At 54.8% G+C, this 13,786-nt stretch overlaps 1 protein-coding gene across 2 annotated transcripts in view; it reads right to left on the bottom strand.

Moving 5' to 3' along the window:
• Positions 1–302: 302 nt before the first annotated feature.
• The window catches only part of Lmx1b (LIM homeobox transcription factor 1 beta), an 81,082-nt gene continuing 67,598 nt past the window's right edge, over positions 303–13,786 (bottom strand). Inside the window, exons 3-8 of one of the 2 annotated variants that reach the window (XM_008824896.2) lie at positions 8,597–8,829; positions 6,892–7,073; positions 6,630–6,707; positions 6,400–6,466; positions 4,581–4,724; positions 303–4,284 (exon numbers count right to left, since the gene is read on the bottom strand). In XM_008824896.2, coding sequence (XP_008823118.1) covers positions 4,127–4,284; positions 4,581–4,724; positions 6,400–6,466; positions 6,630–6,707; positions 6,892–7,073; positions 8,597–8,829 — 862 coding nt within the window. In that variant the 3' untranslated portion in view covers positions 303–4,126. Of the gene's footprint in view, positions 4,285–4,559; positions 4,725–6,399; positions 6,467–6,629; positions 6,708–6,891; positions 7,074–8,596; positions 8,830–13,786 lie in introns of both variants that reach the window. The other variant, XM_008824888.2, reaches the window with a different exon arrangement.

Genomic DNA, 13,786 nt, shown 5'->3' with positions numbered 1-13,786 from the left:
TCTAAGTCTGGTTGACACTCAAAGAAGGTTGAGCGAAGGAATGAATGGGTAACTGCTGGGTAATTAGACAGACAGATATGGAGATGGATGAATGCACTAGGCCCAAGGCTGGAGATGGCTCGGGGTTGGGGCAGCACAAAGAAGGAGGGAGAAGAGGATTATGGGGTAGAGTTGGTCAAGACCAAGGACCCCAAGACCCTCCTCTTTGACCTGCTGCCCCTGGCAGCCATGAAGAAGTCTGCTAGTGTCACAGGAAAATTCCACTCAGGCCCAGTCCCCATCCCCCAAGGAGAGGCTGCACAAGCGTGTACAGGTTGTTTATTTACAAATATACCAACATCTTGTCTTTTTCTCCTTGTTTCCATTTTCTGCTTTTGTGGGAAGAGACAGAAGGTGAGAGTGGAGGGCAGGGGTGGTGACGTGGTAATGCTAATAAATAATTTAACAATGACAAGTTATTAAATAAAATGTGTGTGGGGATGGCAGGCAGGCAGAGTCTGTACAAGGAAAACGGAAGAATACGACAGGTGGCCTGGCCCCAGCCTGGCTGCACCCCACTCCCGAGGGACCCCAGGCAGGGCACCACCCCAGAGATCACTGGCAATGGTCCCATCGAGGGTCACGTGATGGAGGGTCCTTCCTGCTGGCCCTCTCCTAGGCCACATGTGAACCTCCATGTGTCAGGTGTGAGTGTGTGTGCATGTGCATGTGTGAGCATGATGCCCTTCCCCACAGCAGAGTCAGCCCTGGGCTGCAGCATCCCTGTGGCCCCAGGGGTGCCCAGAGCTCAAAATCCACTCTCTGTTCCCCCATGTTCCCTATGTGGGCAGAGAGGTCATCTGGATGGGCTGGGGAGGTGGTCTCAGTTCAAGGGGGTGCAAGGAGTGTCCCTAAGAAAGAGGCTGCTGTCCGTGGACCTGCTGGGCCTGTTCATGTGGGGGACAGCTCCTGGTGTTCGACATCCACCCCTCCAGGAAGCCTCCATGGTGGCTGCCCTGTGCCAGCCCTTCCTCTCCTGGCTGTGCAGCCCCTTGGTCTGACCCTCACACCAGTTGTCTGTATGTGGTGTCTTTGTGAGTGTCCAAGGATGGCAGAGCACAGGGAAGCCTCACTGGGCCTGCAGATGGAGCCCTGACTGGGACAAAGCCTGACCTCTTGCCCCTCCTGTGTGACACCTGGGCAGGCTCCTTCCTCTACTTGACCCTCAAGTCACATCCCCAGCCAGGAAGGGAGACTTAGCTTTTCTCTGAGACACTCCTGCCCACCTCTCACTTTCTTCCTCTTACTCCCATACTCCTCTGCTTCTCTAGGCTTCAGGGAACCCCCCACAGCACCCTAGTCAACCCCACACAGCTCCCTTTTCAGCCCCAGCTCCCCTACCTGAGCGAGGTTCCTAACTAGGCTGCAACAAGCACTACCTCTCCTCCAGGACAGATGCCCTCATCCCCACAGCAGGCCAGGACTGGCATGGGCTTGTGTCTCAGCAGGATAGCAGGCCACACAGTGACAGTCCTGAGCCTGCTGCCAGAGCACCCTGGCATGGTGGCCGAGTCCCTCTTCTAACAACTTAAGAAGTGTCCTGATAGGAGCTCCTGGCTAGGGACACCAGCAGGAGGACAGCAGAGGCCTGGGCTGGACATGGGGTCTGGAGGCCCTGGAACAAAAAGGGAGGATCCTCGGGGGGGGGGGCTGGCAGGTGTGCTGAGAACACATTTGTAGTACAAAGATGGGGACAGAGCTAGTGTCTTTCCCGGGTTGCAGCTCTGTTGCTACCTTGCTGTGAGACCCTGGGCACATCCCTGCCCCTCTCCTGGCTCAAGTTTCTCAGTTGTCATGAGGGGTGACAGACACAACTCACTGCTGGGTCTCCTGGGGGCTGGTGTCTAACCCTGGGTCTGCCCCAAGTGTCTCCTCTATGACTCAGCTGGGGCCTGTGCCAGAAGGGAAAGAGGTTAATCCCAGAAAAGAGGCTGGCTCAGGACAGGGGACTTCAGTTGAAGAGCTTAGTGATGTTCTTTGTAACCAGAGGAACACAGGCAGGCCAGGCTGGCAGTTCGCACCGACGGGTAACAGGGAGCTGCCTCTTTCCCCCTGACAACTCTGTCTGCTGCCAGCTGAGTGGGGTTGACAGTGGAAGCCCAGATGGTGAGGAGATCAGTCTAGAACATTCTAGAGGGTCTGAGGTCTCCCCAGGGATAGAGGAAGAAACCCACACAGCAGGGTGGTAGGCTCCAGAGCCAACCAGGTACAGGAGCCCAAAGTGGAAAGAGAGACTAGTCCTCATGTGCTCAGAGGATAGCTGGGCAGACCTCAGGGTGGGGTCTAAGGCTCAGCATTAAGTCAAATGCAGCATCCAGGGTACCTGGTCCAGGACACAGTGACTTCCAGGGGCCAGTTGGGGGTCACCAAGGACAGACCCACCCTTGATTCCTCTTTAGGCAGGGAGAGTTGGGGGGTCTGGGGTGACACAGGGTGCCTGGCTTCCAGCTCATTAAGAATGTTTTTCAGCCTCTGTGGGTAAGGGGGTTGAAATGTTCTGAGTAAGGACTGGTAAGTCAATGGTTTCCACACTTCAGGTGAGCCCCAACCTCTTACCCGCTGAGATGGAGGGAGGGAATACCAGCAGTCAGATGGGTGTCAAGTAACACCCCAAGCTGATTGAACCAAGGAAAAGAAAGGCAATAATCCATGGTCTTTCTCAGGGCTCTAAGAAGTCAGCAACCTCTCCCATCCCAGGTACACAGAAAGAGGTGTGACCTGTCATCATGTGCTTGTGAGACCCAGGGGATTCATTACAGAAAGACAAGGTGGGTTCCCAAGGTCATGAGGCCCAAACCACTAGCTGAATCTCAGATCAGACTAGCAGAGGTAAGGTGCCAAAAGCAGGGGAGGTAATGGGTCTGCTCACTGTGGGAAAGTTGAGTTGCAGCTGCCCTGAACTGAAGGCAGGAGTCCTGCCAGGATTTAGTTTCAGCCTGGCTTTAAGAAAGGAATAATGACAGGGAGAGACCAGGACAAGCCAGCAAGAGGGGCATGGGGCCCCTGAGGCAGTGGGCTCCTTCTCACCAGCCTTGTATAAGGATAGGCAGAGGGGAGAAAATCAAGTATCAGATAGTACATCAAGCTGGTGAGTCAGGAGATCCTTTTCCAGCGGGAGCTTCTGCTGTGGGTCTCCTTCTACCTGGTTCTGAGGGCTCCATCTCTGTCTCGGGAGCTGGGTGCGTCCGTGCTACCCTCCTGTCCTGGCACCCCAGCCTGGGTGGAGCCTGGGATCCTCCTGATCCAATTGCTCTATGAGGTGGGCTCTGCCCTCTGACCTCCCTTGCCCTTCCTGACAAGGCACGGCTGACTGCGGAGCATCTGTCTAGCTCTTTCACGTGTATGTGTGTGTGTGTTCTACATGCAGTTCTACATGCATGTTTACGCAGGTGTGCTTGTAGGTGTGGGTGCCTTTACGAGTGTGTCTTTGTGCCTTTGGCCTCCCTGGACTCTGCCACGTGTCCCCTCTTGTAACACCCAGTTCAGGCAAGGCCACAGAGCCCGTCACACCTGCCTGACGACTCCTCGCTTCTGCTGCAGGCTCTGGCTGGAAGCGGTGACCCTCTGCCTCCTAGGATCTCAGAAACTGTCCTCTGCACTGATCAGAAGGGGAGGTGGGTGCCAGCCCAGGCCACTGACACACCTGTTTCTCTGGTACCAGGCACTGCATCACAATGCCATGCTTCCAGGGCTGGCCATGGGGGGCCATGGAGGTTGGCTGGACACAGTGGATGTTTAAAAAAATAGAGAGAATTTGAGCTTCCCAAAAAAAGAGAAGGGGAGGGTAAAGGACGTGATGGAGTCGACAGTCTGGGAGGCGAGTGGCTGCCCAAAAGCTCTGGGTCCCTAGGGGTCACAAGGTCTCTGTGGGCAGGGTACATTCCCTGCCCAGGCTGTGCCCATCTGCCTGTCCAGCTGTGCCCAGTGGGCACTTAAGCCAGGCCCGGCTGGCCAAGGGGAGGGCACCGTATGGCTGTCTGTAGAGTCCGTGTGGGTGGGCAGTTGGGTGGGGGGGGCCAGCTGGCTGCAGAGGCCTGTAGTCCCACCCCAGGCCCAGGCCCAAGCGTCCATGCAGCCTGGCTGGCTCTCAGGAGGCGAAATAGGAACTCTGCATGGAATAGAGCCGGTCAATGGGGTTCCCCACGCGGGCCTGCAGGGAGCCCACGTCGGAAGAGCCAAGGAAGCAGTCGCTGAGGCTGGTGAGGGAGGTGTCACTGTCGATGTCATGGAAGATGGAGTCGTTCCCTGGGGGGCAGAAGGGATGTCAGGAGCCAGCTGTGGGCCAGGGCTCCAGGGGGCCCTGGCAGCCTTGCAGGCTCCACGGCCAGGGGATGCTGGCAGGCCAGCCGATTGGGGCTAGGCCTTTCCCATCAGGGGGAGACAGGCTGGCTGTGCTGGCTGAACCACCCTGGGCCCTGAGCCCTTGGCCCTGGGCAGCAGGGGCTGGCATAGCCTCAGTGTGCCTGGCTAGGCAGGGACAGAGGGCAGTGCTGGGGTCGATGGGGGGTGGGGCAGCTTACCATAGGGGTTCATGTGGTCACCTGGCATTTGGGGTGGCGTGAGGCCCTGCTGGAAGGGGTCACTGCTTCCGTATGGGCTCTGCTCCATGGCCACGATCTGCTGCTGTGGAGGGGCCAGCGGCGTGTAGGAAGCCATCATGCCCTCCATGCGGCTTGACAGGACCTCTGGGGACAGTGTGTGTCTTTACCAACTGGCCCTTCCTGCCCTGTCCTGGTACTCCCTACAGATGTTCCTTCCTGGCCTCACCAGGGCTCCCCAGGGGATTCCAGTCCCTTCCCAGATATACCCTCTACCTTCTCTCCCAAAGCCTCTCCCCCGAAGCCAAAGACCTCCTCCCACTCCCTCCTGTCCTCCAGCTGCTCCCCACCCCCAGCTCAGGCTGGAGAGGCACCAACTTTGTTGGCAGTGGCCAATCACCAAGATTGACTATGTGGGAGCACTGAAGTGCGACCTGGGCCCAGGCCCAAGAAGCCTGGGCTTCCTGCGGGAGGAGACATCATTTCAACAGGACATGAAGAACCCGAGGAAGAGATAGAGAAGGCTGTGGAGGGGATAATCTGTCATGTTGGACTGCAGGCCAGAACATTAGGGAGAAAGAAAGCCAGCATGAACAATCAAGTTGAAGGGTGGACAGGGTGCTTTGGGGGCAGAGCTCAGTGGAACTTCCCCCTGGGGCCATCTGAAGCAAGGGAGGAGCTGTGGAGAAAGGCTGGGAGTAGGGGGCAGAATACAGAGGTGGGGGACAGCAGTTGGAAGAGGAACTAATGAGGTCCTGGGTCACTGCTAAGGTCATATTTAGAGTAGGTATCAGGGATGAAGGACATGAAACCACTCCCTGGTTGGTGACAGAGCAGACGGGAAAGGAAGGGTCAGAGGGGTCGCTGCATACTTGTGGGCAATGAGGTGGCATGGAACGGACTCTGATGAGTTGGGGGAATTCTTGGGTGGCACTCAAGAAGGGAGCTGGGGAAATGGAGAGAGAGGCACAGTACAGGTATATCTGATGACTGGAGGCAGCAGATTGTGGGCCTCAAGAGGGCCTGACAGAAAAGGGGAAATTTGGGGCTCTGGAGGGGCCTTGTTGGTTGATAACCTGGTTCCCATTCTGAGTGGCAAGGCTGCCTATGGGTGCCTGGCATCTGCCCAGGGGTCTTCCGCTCCTCCGGGGCAGGCAGTTTTGCACACTGCCACTCCAGCAGTCTGTGGAGTTCCCTATATTCTGTACCCTCCACAACCTCCATGTCTCATATCCCTGTGGGACCTGGGAGCCTAGCACTAGCCCAAGGTGCTGATATAGAAACAGCTTTTTAAGCAAAGCCCAGCTTCGTAGGGCCTAGTCCCTGCTCCTTGAACTGGCCCCTCCCTGCTTGTACCAGCCCACCCCTCCACACCCTGCCCAGCTTTTCTGGGACACTTTCATGGAATGGGTAAGCACCTGGATTATGTCCCTGTGAAAAATGTAGGTTGGAGCTTACCGTATATTCAAGGCCAAGCCCCAGCTTTGCCCTGAAATAGTGGTGTGATCCCCAAAGGTCTCCTAAACATCACTGGCCTCAGTTTCCTCATGAGGTGGGCATGATAGTCCTTCTCCTGGCAGGGGCCCATGAGAACTACGTGAGACTGGGTGAGTGGGGTGTGGGGGAAGAGGTTGGCCACACTGAGTCTGAGGGGACCCTGCCACTTTCCATATCTCAGATGGGTTTAGACAGGAAGCTTCCTGGCCTTGGATCTGGGAGTGTTGTGACTCCTAGGCCCTGTGTCCCTGGCCCCACACTGGACCCTGTGTCCCTGGCCACACAGTGGATCCTGTGTTTCTCGCCATAGCTCCACCTAGCTCACCTTGGCCCAACCGCTGGGAGTTCTGCTGTTCCTGCTGCTGCTGGTGCCGTCGTGCCAGCTTCTTCATCTGCACGAGGGGAGCGGGGTGGGGGGAACAGGTGAGGTGCCCACTCAGTCCCAGCACCGCCCCCCGCAGCAGACCTCCTCTCCACCTCCCTGCCCTGTCCTTCTGCCCATCCTTTTATCTCCTAGGCCCTCCCTAGAGTGCCTGGGCAGCAGTGACCTCTCACCTTTGCTCTTTGGTTCTGAAACCAGACCTGGACCACACGCACACTGAGGCCAGTCTCCGCTGCCAACGTCTCTCGGACCTGACCCAGAGAGAGGAAACAGGTCAGGCCTGTGTGGATGGTGGTTGGGAGGTAGCAGTTGGGTGGGGAGGTGGAGGGACAGCCCTGCCCCGAGCAAGAGCAGCAGGTGTGGGGAGGGGGCTAGACCCACAGCACGCAGAAGAGGGGTGTTGGCCCCAGCCCTGTCCCACCCTGCTCTCCTCACCTTCCGGCAGGGCTTGGAGGAGACTTCGAAGGAGGCCTTGAATGCTCTTCGCTGCTGTGTGGTGAGGATGGTCCGGGGTCGCTTGGGCCTCCGCGGGTCCTTCCCATCATCTCCACTGCCCTTGCTCTGGCTGCCCTGTCCCTTTGCTGGCTTCATGTCTCCATCTTCATCCTCACTCTTCACTGTAGAAGACACAAGCCAACCTGTCAGGGAGGGCTGAGGAGCAGTCCCGTGTGCTAGCTTTGTACCTGCAGGTGACCTATCTCCTGAGAGAATCTCCTCCCGTTCTGCTGACACCTGCTTCTGCTTTGGCTCCCTAGTGCTGTCAGGGTGAAGCAGACCCATAGGTCCTTCCTTGCCTGTTCTGTCATCTCCTGTTTCCCAGCACATACACACACTCCCCAACCTCAATACACATTCCTCATCTCCTCACCTTGGTCCCTAGCCCAGTCAGCTCTGACCCCACATGTGTACCACGGTAGCCACAGGCAGGTACATGTACACTTGAGTGCCCACATACTCAAGAAGGTACTCAATCAGACCTTTGTGTGGCACAGTATCCAGGTGCATATGCATGGCTATGCACAAACCTCAGGGGGCACACTAGAGTATGTGCCGTATGCTGGCACTCACACAAGGGCAGATCTGCTCTTCTCTGAAGCTTGCACAGGCCTGTGGCACCTATGGCCCAGGCTGGCCCAGAGATTCCCCAACTCATCTTATTTGGTATCCACCCTCTCCTGCTGGTCTCTTGAGGGTCTTGTGTCGTGCCAGAGGGGGGACCAGGGTGACAGGAGGGGAAAAGCCAAGAGCTTTCTTTCCAGGGACTAAGAAATGACAGGCAAAGAGGCAGGGGTCAGACATCCTCACAGGAGGACTTAGGACCACATGTGTACACACTGTGTACACACACACACACACATACATAGATGCATGCACACGCACACACACATACATATACACATACATAGATGCATACACACACACATACATACACATACATAGATGCATTCAAATGCACACACACATACATATACACACATACACATATAGATGCATGCACACGCACACACACATACATACACATACACATACATAGATGCATGCACATGCACATACACAGATGTAAGCTCACTCATGGGCACACACACATTGCTTACAGATATTCACAATCATGGGCACACAGAGACCTGTGTGCAAAGTCAGGGACACACAAGTGCCAAGGCACACGTGGCATGAAGCATGAATGCACACCCAGAAACACACACATGCCGCTTTCATGACCCTGGGGTTTGGGACCTCAGAGACCTACTGTCCCATGTTCATGACCAAACTAACCATGGGCTTCTGACACCCCTCATCTGAACGTTTCCCTTCTCTAGGCCCACATCTCTTGGGCCACCCTCAAAGGAAGGTATCTCCTGTCTGGCACTGTTTCTTGTTATGTAGCCTTTAGCTATACACATGGACTCTCAAAGAAATATACGGATCACTTTAGTCTTTGGTTATACTTTCATTTTAGTGTTTAAGACCCTACAGTTGGCCCAAATCAATTTATTTTCACTCATATTGAGTGCTGTGGTGCTGTGTACAGTGGCTGTGGCACGTCAGGGCTGGCTGGCTATCCATCGAGGCTGCTCAGGAGCCTCCACCCAACACCCCAACAAGTATGTTCTGCATGGTTTCGGCTTAGGCCTGGACTCACCAGAGTCAGACTCGTCGGGGCTCACGGAGCTGAGCAGGTCCTTCTCCTTCTCGTAGTCCCCTTTGCACAAAAGCTGGCCCTCCTTCAGCACGAACTCGTCGCCCTTGCGCAGCTGCCGCTCACACACACAGCAGCAGAAGCAGCCCAGGTGGTACACGCACTCGAGTGCCCGCATCACGAACTCTGTGGGGGCGATCTTCTCCATGCAACCACTGCACTTAGCCGCGAAGAGCCTGCGGGACACAGAGGACACACAAGGCTATCTCCTTGCTACTCTGGTCCTCAGGCCTGGCAGGGCAGACAGTGGGGGACAGGGACACAGCCCTCCTCTGCCTCTTGCAGGCCCCAAGGGGGTCTCAGGGTGGGCACCAGCTACCTCTCCTGGGTGGTCAGCTCCTGGCCTTCCTGCCCAGGCATGGTGGCCACTAGAGGGCACTGTGCATGGTCAGTCTCTCCCAGACCTGCTCTACCCCCTTTTCAGCCCTCACAACCCATATCCAAGCAATTTTTCCCAGTCTCCAGCCTAGGTCCTTCTTCCCTCCCTGGGCTCCCAGCTCCTCAAGTCTTTCAATGCTCTCTTACCCGTACCCCAACACAAGACACAGAGGGCTCTTTCTAAAACACACATCTAACCATGCTGCTTCCCTGCTCCACATTCTTTCATGGCTCCCTAGTGCCCTTAGGAGAACATCCCAGCTCCAAGCCTGACCCTCACCATCCTCGGCTTCCCAGCCTCAACCCCTCAGAATAGCTGCAGGCTCTCCAAAGCACCTTCATGATGGCCTCTGGACATCATGTTCTGTCCCTGCCCTTTGGTGTGGCTGCTACTTCTCATCATTCCATTCCAGCTCAGGCTTGGCCTGGGCACTCACAGTGTGGACAGTCACTGCGCTAAGCACTTCACACACACACACACACACACACACACACACACACACACACACACACACACACACATTTGATCTTGCAATGGCTCTTGAGGCCAGAGAGAGACCTGGCCCCATTTTAGGGATGAGAAACTGGAAGAGCAGACAGGAGCTTCGCTTGCTCAGAGTGCATGCGATGTAAGAACTGGGCCCTCGTGGTGGCTGCTACATCTTCTGTCCCTGGAGCCAGCCTGGGTAGGGTCTCCATGCCCCTGCTTGGCTCATGCAGGAGTGTTCTGCTGTTCTGCTGACCGCTTCTCTCAACACCACCCCCCCTGCCTATCACGTGCCTGCTCTGTGGGAACTCAGCCTCAACAACACTTTGATGGAAAAATTTATGAAGAATCAAATTATTGCTGCTGGGAGGGAATTAAAACCATTTTTCATTCCTCGCATCCCCGGGCCACGTCTGCGGGCGCCACCTTGGGAGTGCTGCAAGCCCCATCCCTCTTTATGGCCCGCCATCATGGGCACAGATTACAGCTGCAATTCTCTGCTAATCGGTTCTGGAGCTCTTGGCCTGCCTCCCTTCCTGGGGCTGCCCATCAGCGCCGCCCACGGCGAGTTGCTGCCGTGTCGAGGTGGTCAGGGCCTCCTCCAGTCCTACTTGCTGTCCTGGCACTGGCCAGAGCACTCAGCCTGGGGACACCCTCAGCAACCCTTGCCACCCTTCTCTGTTCTGCCCAGCAGGCTCCTACTCATCCTGCAATGCCCACCTCGAATGCCACCACCTCCTCTGGGAAGCTTTCTGATGCTCTGGTCTGGAGGAGGAGGCTTGCTCTGTCTGCTCCTAAATTTACCTATTGCTTCAGGCTGCTCTGCAGCAAAATGGGGGTGCAGGAAGGCCGTCATGAGGATTTGATGAGTATGTAACTCAGCAAGGATCACAGAGGAGCCCCCTGTGTGGTTGTGGGTTTGCGAAGATCTGAAGTAGGTCAGATGTTCAAGGCAAGTGAGACCCCTCCAATAGCACCCCTAGACCCTGGCTTTGCAAGGGACGCCCTGACTGGACTTCAGCTCTAAGTCGGCTCTTAGGTTGGGTATTCTTGTTCAGTGCCCAACCTGTCCCTGACAGCCGGAGGCAGAGGCCAGGAACAGTATATCTTGGGGGAGGGGGGCATCAGGAAAATATAAGATTTTCCTAGGCTGGGGAAAGATAGCAGGCAGAGGGGGTGGGGGGGTGACCCGCATTCAGCAACTCTGCCACCAAGCTGGTGCGCCTGCATTCAACAGCCACACTAATGCTTTGGCGGCAGGGGGTCGATTGCGACTTTCTCCTAGCTCATCAACACAATCTATTATTAATGCTCCTCCAAAGGCTCCGGCAGCCATTTCCAGGCAGCGCAGCCACTCGGGGTGTCATCTGTTATCTAGATTGCAGGAGCCCGGGAAATAAAACAAACGGCATGTACTTTATAAACGGAATGTCCCATTCGTTCGGTCTCTGAGCATCTCTCCACCCAATAAAACATCGGGGGGGCGAGTATGAAATACTCCCAATTATGGGGCCGGCTTTGTCTACCATGCAGGGCTGGGGTGAGAGCTACTGGCGGGTGCGTGTGTGTCCCCTCCTCTCTCTGAACCCCCTTCTCTCAGGCCCTTCATGGGTTCATAGATGCTCTAGGAAGCCATTGAGAGGCTAAGGACAAGCAGGCCAGCCACAGGCAGGGGCACTGTTGTCATGGGGGCCTGGCGAGCAATCTCTCTCTCTCAGCCTCCGCTGGCTTTGTGTATAATAGTTTCAAAGCCACAGTATGCATCTTGGCTCAGCAAGGTGAGAAGCCAAGTGCACAGACAGCAAGGGAGGGGGGCACTTTGGCTTCAGGACTTTGAGGAACAAACCCAGGGCCTTGCAAGTGCCAGATAAGCACTCTATCCCTTAGCTCTCTAGCTTCCTTGCTGTGTGACTTTGAGTAAGACTTTTAACCTCTCTGAGCCTCCAGTTTTCCATCTATAGCAGAGGAACATGTGTCATGTGAGTGACCTGCCTCCACATACACACACATAATAATATAATAATAATAATAATAAGTGAAAAGGTCAAGGTTATCTTTGGCTACATAGAGAGTTCGAGATCAGGCTGGCCTATACAAGACCCTGTCTCAAAACAAAACAAAAACCCCCAAATAAAATGGGGAATGCTCGTAGTTAACTGCAGAGCCAGTGTGGGAAGGTTGGGTGTGGGTGAGGTCCTTGGCTCTGTATAGGTGGCTGTCGGTGGCAATCTGTCCCTTTCTGTCCTGCACTGTCCCCCATATATCTATGATGCCTTTGTGATCCATGCTTGCTAGGGCCTCCATGGTTTCTGGGAGTAGGTGTCAACACAGGCTGTGCGGCTAAGCCCCCCAAAGCCTGGGAGATCCCTCTAAGCTCTGTCAGACCCTCTTGTTCCTGTCTGCCCTGTTGGGCCCTGGCTCTCCCAACTCTCCAGAAAGCTCTAAGCAGTAAGCAGGCTCGGCTACCCGCATCATCTCTCTAAGTCCTTACAGACATCAAGGGCAGGGAGTGGCCACTTGTTCAAAGTCACACACATCACCATATGAATCCCAGCAGGCCATGTCTCTGGAACTGTGCCTGCCTTTCTGCCAAAACTGAGTTTTCTGGAGGCGGGATCCACTTCACACCCTGTGCTTCCGACTCTCCATGAAGATCTGGGTTCTTTAAAAACCAAACTGAACGCTAGGGATATAGCTCAGTGTGCGTGCCAAGCATGCAGACAGTCCGGGGTTGGATCCCCAGCACTAAATGCAGACATGGTAGTGCACATCTCTAATCTCAGCACTCAGGGATAGAGGAAGGAAAGTCAGGAGTTCATGGTCATTCTTGGCTATATAGTGAGTTCAAGGCCAGCTTGGGATACATGAGACCCAGCCTAAAAATAATAAAATAAAATAATAAAAACCAAACAGAATATCCCTACAGCTACACACTTTTTTTCAATGATTTTAATGCAAGAACTTCTATTTGTGGGGATTTCCCTTCCTTGAAGAGTTCTAGGCTGTGAGAACCAGTCTCCAGCACCTCTGTTTGTATTGGTTTATCTAATGCTCAATTTATTAACCTAATAAGGCTAATAAACAGAACTCTGAAAAGCCACTGTTTTCAGGAGGATTGAATGTGGGTGACAACTTTCACGAACTTCTCCTCAGCCTGTGACCATTGCGGGGATACGCGGAGCACGGCTGGTTCTTTAGTCTCTTGTAACACTGGCTTCCTGAGGACTGTCTTCAGCTAGACCTCAGAGTCTAGACAGCACACAGCAGGCTCAGGACCCTGGCTCTGTTAGAACCTTGGCCCTGGGACTTTGCACAAACTCTTTCTCTTGTTCCTGTGTCTCCATGTGTCCAATGAGAACGGACAATAATACTCACTGCTGACTGGGGTGAGGAACCTGGATGCAATTGGTAGATGCGGACCTTGATCTCAGCTATCAACTCTCCCAGATTCCTGGCACCAGTTCATCATCTTTGCTGAGTGGGAGCTCCCTGCCCCCTCCTCACTGTACTGTGATGCCTGGTCACCACACTCCACAGTTTGCATAGCCCTTAGCCTGGGTTCTAGAAATAATTCCCGGCCCATGTGTGTGCTGGTGGCTCCCAGCAGAACTCCCTCAGTCCTTGAGAGGAGACCTCACTCAGCACCTTTGTCGTTCTTATAACCACCATGCCTCTCCTGTTCCCTGGACGCAACCTCCTTCTCAACTGGTAAGGAAACCAGGCTGAGGGGGACACCCAAAGGGTGGTCTTGCTGTCACTTGAAAATGTCCCACAAAGACTTATATGTGCTCACCAGTGGTGGGGCTCCTTTTGGAGATGGGGCCCAAGGAAGGGAACTTGGGTCACTGGGGTATGACCTTGAAGGGGATTCTGGGGCCCCTCCTTCTCTCTCTCTCTTTGGCTTCCTGGACTCCTCTAACCACTTCCACCATGTTGCTCAGCCCTGCCACAAGCCCAAAGGCACTGGGCCAAGTGGACCATGGACTGAAGCCACCAAAACCATGAGCCAAAATAAACCTTTCCTCTTTAAAAGCTGATCACCTCAGGGATTTTGTGACAGCAACAAAAACCAACACAATCCTTTCTCATCCGTCCCTAAACTCAGCAATTGCCATCTACTTCCCAGGCCTGCCTTTTCTTCTTGTTCATACTTCAAGACTCACTTCAAATGTCACCTCCTCTGAGAAGCCCTCTTTGAGGTACAGTCCCAACCATTCTCTGTCTGTATCCAAAGCTCCTTCTGAGCTAGGAATTAGACACCAGTCTAA

This window comes from Nannospalax galili, unplaced genomic scaffold (assembly GCF_000622305.1).
Source record: "Nannospalax galili isolate Female #2095 unplaced genomic scaffold, S.galili_v1.0 scaffold290, whole genome shotgun sequence".
Lineage (NCBI taxonomy): Eukaryota > Metazoa > Chordata > Mammalia > Rodentia > Spalacidae > Nannospalax > Nannospalax galili.
This window is presented reverse-complemented; position numbering and strand designations above follow the sequence as displayed.